This window comes from Elephantulus edwardii, unplaced genomic scaffold (assembly GCF_000299155.1).
Source record: "Elephantulus edwardii isolate Elephantulus edwardi_28Jun2011 unplaced genomic scaffold, EleEdw1.0 scaffold00126, whole genome shotgun sequence".
In the NCBI taxonomy this organism is placed as follows: Eukaryota; Metazoa; Chordata; class Mammalia; order Macroscelidea; family Macroscelididae; genus Elephantulus; species Elephantulus edwardii.
In genome coordinates, this window is record NW_006399876.1 from 8974078 (window position 1) to 8980282 (window position 6205).

The 6205-nt window shown below is 55.1% G+C and overlaps 1 protein-coding gene across 1 annotated transcript; it reads left to right on the forward strand.

Moving 5' to 3' along the window:
* The first annotated feature begins 375 nt into the window (after positions 1-375).
* Positions 376-5278, forward strand: GAL3ST3 (galactose-3-O-sulfotransferase 3). Its single transcript, XM_006893306.1, has 2 exons — positions 376-661; positions 4050-5278. The coding sequence occupies exons 1-2, from the start codon at positions 537-539 to the stop codon at positions 5218-5220; spliced, it is 1296 nt and encodes a 431-aa protein (XP_006893368.1). The 5' UTR covers positions 376-536; the 3' UTR covers positions 5221-5278.
* The last annotated feature ends 927 nt before the right edge of the window (positions 5279-6205 follow it).

Sequence of the window (6205 nt, forward strand, 5' to 3'; positions counted from 1 at the left end):
CTTAGAAGTCAGCTCCGGCTCTGAGCTGAAGGAATCAGGCAAGACATCCTGGAAGAGGGAAAATTGAGAGTTGAAACTTCTATGCTCTGAGCCAGGTCCTGGTGCGGAGGCCAGTCCACTGAGGGGAACAGACAGAAGACAAAGGGGAATCTGGGGCAAGCAGAGAGCAGAGGTGGGGCTCCTGGGAGGGAGTGGTGGTGGCCTGAAGGGCTGGCCACATCCCCAGCCCCTGTAATTCCACCCCTGCTGGGGTTATCTGCAGCCTTGAGGAGATAGGGTCTGGGTAACGGGAGGCAGGAACCCGATCTCGTCTGGCCTCTCTGCTCCCTCAGCCCTCCGGCGCTCTCTTTTTCAGCAATCCTGTGGGGCTTGGAGCCCATCTCTGCTGCTGCTACAAACCTGTCTGCCTCCTTCTCCTGCCAGGCCTCTCAGGAACACTGGCCCTGCTACCGGAGCCCCAGGAGCCCCCATGAGTGCTGGTGAAGGGAGTGCTGGATAGCGAGGCCCCCGGCTGGCCCACCGCTGGGCACCTCACCATGCCGCCCATCCTCCAGCACCTGCAGCAGGCCACCAAGATGCTGAGCCGCCGGAGGGTCCTGCTGCTGCTGCTGGGGTGCAGCACCTTGAGCCTGCTCATCCACCAGGGGGCGCAGCTCAGCTGGTAAGGGCCCTTCCCCAGGGGCTTTGTTTCTGGCTTGGGGCTTACCTGGGGAGTCCTCCTTCCACCTGCCACAGGATTCCTTCTCTAGGTCATCACCACCTCCCTTGGCCGAATGCGTCTCCACTGAAAGAGCCGTGTGACTTGCTCCGTGTCACTCAGCTCGTCAGTGACAGCTGGGACTGGGGTATGGCCTGATTCCAATCTAGGATCCTTCCCTCTGAATCACATTACCTCCCCCAAGTCTCCAGGGAAAAGATTTCAAGAAGAACCACTTCGCTTGAGCCCTGGGTTCCTCCTCCATAGACTGTGAACAGCGACATGTGACCCAGGCTAGTCACCCTGCTACAGGAAACCAGGTGACAACCAGTGAGAGGCCTCTCTCTGTTCTAACTCACTGAACCCAACCACGTCCAGCACCTCACCTCTCAGGGACCTCAACGTTTCCATTTCTGCTGTCCCTGAGGAGGGTGGGAATGGGCCCTGCTCTCCCCTCAGTGGGATCATTTGCTGGTTTAACTCTAAAGGACTAAAGTTTAACAGGACTTTCCAAGTCACCTACAATCCTAAACACCCTTGTTTCTGGAATGAGGGCAGCCCCATGTGGTCAGGGTCACCCTTGGGCGGTTGCTCTGCACGCTGGGGTGTCTCTTGAGTTTTTTAATAGTGCTCACAGGCTATGCTCAAGTGGTATTTGTTGGACGAGTGAGTCTCCAGAGGCCTTAAAAGAATCCCAACAAATGGGTTGCCTCAAAGCCTGGCTCCACTGTTAGAAGGTGGAAGTAAAACTGAGAAAGAAGGCAGAGAGCAAGGGGGTAGGCGACTCAGGTACCACGAGTGCCTGGCTGTAACAGGTAAGTATTTTCTTAGAATTTGCTCAACACGAGTTATTCACTGCCCTCCATTCTACCAACCACCTGCTCTAGCTGATGTGTTTAATATACGTGTGAATGGATACATTCCTTGTATAACATTTAATATCATTTTATATAGGTAAATGCTTTCAATTAATGTCATTGGTATTGTGCTATAAATTCAAAACTCAAAGCTGACACAACTCATCTTTGGCATTTGTCGCAACATTCAATTTCTGAGGTTATAATCCCATGAGAGGAGACTGCCCATCTTTTTCCGTCAAGCCACGGGTGGGTCTGAATCACCAGAGAGGCAACCCCTTTGGGTCAACAGTCAGCTCCTTAAAGGCTAGGCCACCAGAGCTCTGGATTTGGGGCTCAGCTCTAGTGGAAAGCTGGCTGTCTGTCCTGGAGGAAGTGGTTTTGCTTCCTTCAGCATCCGCAGGCCTGCCATTCCCTGGAGGGAGACAACGATGTGTCTTGGCATCCCCCAGAGTCAAGGAACGTCCCACCACAGACAGTTGAGTTACTCCCCCTCCCCGCCCCTCAGCTCACTTTCCCTTTCTTTTATCACTAATGAGATAAAACCTATTACAAGCCACATCCTACGGAAGCCCCTTTCATCGGATTAGGGCCCTATGGGATTAAGCAGTGTTGCATCCCACCCTTAATCTTTTTACAACTATTTGATTTAACAGATCATGATCATTAAATAACTTCCACATGATGCCACTACCTGCATGGGGACACAATTCAGTCCATGATAGTGACCTTATCTGCGTTGTTTCTAGCCTTTTTTTCTTTGCCAATCAGTTTCTGGATCTCAAAGATCCTCAAGAACCTGTGAGGTTCCTTATATTTGTTTTCTATTTCTACATAAATAAATTGCCCTGAAGTACAGCAGAGAGAAACAACTGGCCTTGACTGTCTCACTGTTACTATGGGCCAGGAACCCAGGCGCAGCTTTGCTGGGTGTGTCTAGCTCCAGGTCTTTCATGACAGTACACTTATACTTGATAGCTGCACTTGCACTTGAACTTTCTGTTGGAGATGTGGTCTCATCTGAAGGCTCGATTGGTAGAGCTCTGCTTCCAACCTCATGACAGGGTTGTTGGCAACAAGCTTGTCCCCAATATCCTGGAGGGTGAGATACCAAGACAGGCCATAGTCTTTTTTTTTTCTCCTCATTTTTATTCAGTCACTGTTGCATAGTGTCTTCCCTCCCTCTCCTTCTTCCCTGCCCCCATCCACTTTGTAATGCACCTCTTGTTCTGCACTGTTTATAGTCTCTTTCTAACAGAATCTCAGAAGTGACATTTACCCTATGTTATTCCTTAGAAGGGAGCTCTGGTGGCTTAGTGGCAAGAAGCTGCACTGCAGCCCTGAAGGCATGAGGTTCAAAGCCATGGGAGAAGGATGGGCAATCTCCTTCCCTGCAAATGACTGCTTCTGAAAACCCGCCAGAGGGTCAGCACAACAACCAGAGTGTTTAAAAGAACAGGCAACCCTCAGAGATGTTCCAAGTGTGGTCCCAGACCAATACAAGGAAGTGAATATTCCAGTAAAGCAAGTCACATGAAATGTTTTCTTTCCAAGGGCATTTAAAGTTAAGTTTACATTATACTGTGGCCTGTTGAGTGTGCATTACATTACATTAAGTGTGCAATGTTGTTGTTGTTACGTGCCATCGAGTCGAGTACGACTCATAGCGACCCTATGAACAAAAGATCTGAGCCCTGTTCTGTCCTGTGCCATCCTCATACTTCCTGACGCACAAGAGCCCATTGCAGTAGTCACCGTGTCAGTCCACCTGATGGAGGGTCTTCCTCTCCTTTGCTGACCCTCCACCCTTCCCAGTCCTTCTCCAAGGAATAGCCCCTTCTAGCAACATGCCCTGAGTATGTGAGATGAAGCCTCTTCTTTACGGACTCCAAAGTGAGCAATAGCATTACATGCCATCAAGTAGGAATCAACGAAGAGCTGACCCTCTAGCCGGATTTCCGAGACAGTAAACTACATGGGAGGAGACTGCCCATCTCCTTCAGGACAGCTGGTGGATTTGAACTGCATGTCTTTGAAATTAAGGCACAGCTTCTTATTACTAGGGCACCAGAGCTCCCAAATACAACTGGAAAGGCTATATGAGACCCACATAGAAAATGAACACAGGATGTTGGGGAAATGGCGCAGATAAAGTTGATGCAGACAAAGTGGCCACAACCTTCAATTAGTAAAAAAGTGTCTGTGAAGGTAAATAAAGTGCAGCTCAATGAACCGAGTGATGCCTGTGTCAACAAATCCAGCCAGCAGGTCCGCGGTTGGTGGGGATGACACAGCGGAGTGGACATGTGGAGGCTAGCAGAGGGTCTTTGGAGATTTCCGCACGGACTGCTTGCTATGCCACCCCTCCACTGTTCCAGGAGGAACGTCCAGGACCGACCACTGGGGGTCATAATCCTCCATCCTTGGGGAGGGGTAGCAGAGAGGCTGCATCTCCTTCACACCCTCCTCCCTGCGTCCCCACGCCCGTCCTTCAGGTACCCGAAGCTGTTCCCCCTGAGCTGTCCGCCTCTGCGGGAGTCACCACCGCGCCCCAAGCACATGACGGTGGCCTTCTTGAAGACACACAAGACGGCGGGCACGACGGTGCAGAACATCCTGTTCCGCTTTGCCGAGCGCCACAACCTGACGGTGGCCCTGCCGCACCCGAGCTGCGAGCACCAGTTCTGCTACCCACGCAACTTCTCGGCGCACTTCGTGCACCCGGCCACGCGGCCACCGCACGTGCTCGCCAGCCACCTGCGCTTCGACCGCGCTGAGCTGGCGCGTCTCATGCCGCCCGGCACCATCTATGTCACCATCCTGCGCGAGCCGGCCGCGATGTTCGAGTCGCTTTTCAGCTACTACAACCAGTACTGCCCGGCCTTCCGGCGCGTGCCCAACGCCTCGCTGGAAGCCTTCCTGCGCGCGCCCGAGGCCTACTACCGCGCGGGCGAGCACTTCGCCATGTTCGCGCACAACACGCTGGCCTACGACCTGGGCGGCGACAACGAGCGCAGCCCTCGCGACGACGCCGCCTACCTGGCCAGCCTCATCCGCCAGGTAGAGGAGGTCTTCTCGCTGGTCATGATCGCTGAGTACTTCGACGAGTCGCTCGTGCTGCTGCGGCGCCTGCTGGCCTGGGACCTGGACGACGTGCTCTACGCCAAGCTCAACGCGCGCGCCGCCACCTCGCGCCTGGCTGCCATCCCCGAGGCGCTGGCGCGGGCTGCACGCGCCTGGAACGCGCTGGACGCCGGCCTCTACGACCACTTCAACGCTACCTTCTGGCGCCGAGTGGCGCACGCCGGGCGCGCGTGCGTGGAGCGCGAGGCGCGCGAGTTGCGCGCGGCCCGCGAGCGCCTGCTTCGCAGTTGCTTCGGTGCCGAGCCCGTGCTGCGGCCGGCCGCGCAGATCCGCACCAAGCAGCTGCAGCCGTGGCAGCCCAGCCGCAAGGTGGACATCATGGGCTACGACCTGCCCACCGGCGGCGCGGGGCCCGCCACCGAGGCCTGTCTCAAGCTGGCCATGCCTGAGGTGCAGTATTCCAACTACCTGCTGCGCAAGCAGAAGCGCCGAGGCGTGGCGCGCCCCAGGCCCGAGCCAGTGCTGGACAATCCTCCTCCTCGACCCATCCGTGCACTGCCCCGCGGCCCGCAGGGACCCTGAGCCCCCTGGCCTTCCTAGGCTGAGGTCCGCCTCTGTGCCCGTCCCACCACGGGGGCTGATCCCCATGTGGACTTTGGCGGGCACTTTGCACACTGAGCCCATCTCCCTGGGGTGGGCTGAGCCCCACTTTTGGGAGGGTGCTGATAGGCCCAATCGAATCCCGGGGCTACCCTGACCCTCCCAAATGATTAGTGACTTTTGACAAGATGCCTGAGACCTGTCCGGAACTGCCCACCCTGCCTTTTATCTGGACTCTGAGCTCCCCGTTCATTTGAGTCCTTCCAAATGGAGGACCCCAGGGTCCAGAGGGGAGTCAGGCCCTGGGGACACTCCTCTGGCTGCCAGGCTCCCTGGCTCTTGCCTTTCTTCTGGGGCTGCAAGGGCCCCCCAACTGTCTTCCAGGTTCTACCCTCCCACAGACCTGAGCTGCTCCCAGACTCCAGAACGAAGCGTTCTCGGGTTGGGTTTTTGTTTGATTGTTTTTTTCCTTTTTTTAATAAAATACCCAGAAAATGTACAAGTTGTATGTCTGCCTTGGAACGCCAGATTCTCCGTGACAGGGAGGCTGGTGGGGGGTGCGCGCATGAGGAGGGGGCAGGACTCCCCCAGGTCCCCTGCTGCTCCTCCAGAAGGTTCCGGGCGGATCCAAGCGCAGACTGTCCACCTCCGCCACTTGCACTTTTCTTTCAGAAACTCTAGAACAGGAATGAACTCCCGTTCCATCCAATGCAGCAAGGCATCTCTAGACGCCTGGACCCGTCTCTAACCTAGGTTAGAGACACAAAGAACGAGGCAGTTTGGGCCTTTCCCTCTGGAGAAGTCTTGAACATACTGTGAACCGCCAAGAAAACAAATAGGTCTGTCTTGGAAAGAGTGAACCCAAACTTCTCCTTGAAGGCAAGGATTTTGAAGCTCGGTCTCACATGCTTTGGGCACGTGTCCTTGGAGAAGGACATCATGCTCGGAAGGCTAGAGGGACAGAGGG

Excerpts from the sequence above, each read along its gene's own strand:
- GAL3ST3 (XM_006893306.1), top strand. The coding sequence starts at position 537 with ATGCCGCCCATCCTCCAGCACCTGCAGCAGGCCACCAAGATGCTGAGC. Across the intron at positions 662-4,049 it reads CAGGGGGCGCAGCTCAGCTG|GTACCCGAAGCTGTTCCCCC; the intron begins GTAAGGGCCCTT and ends CCCGTCCTTCAG.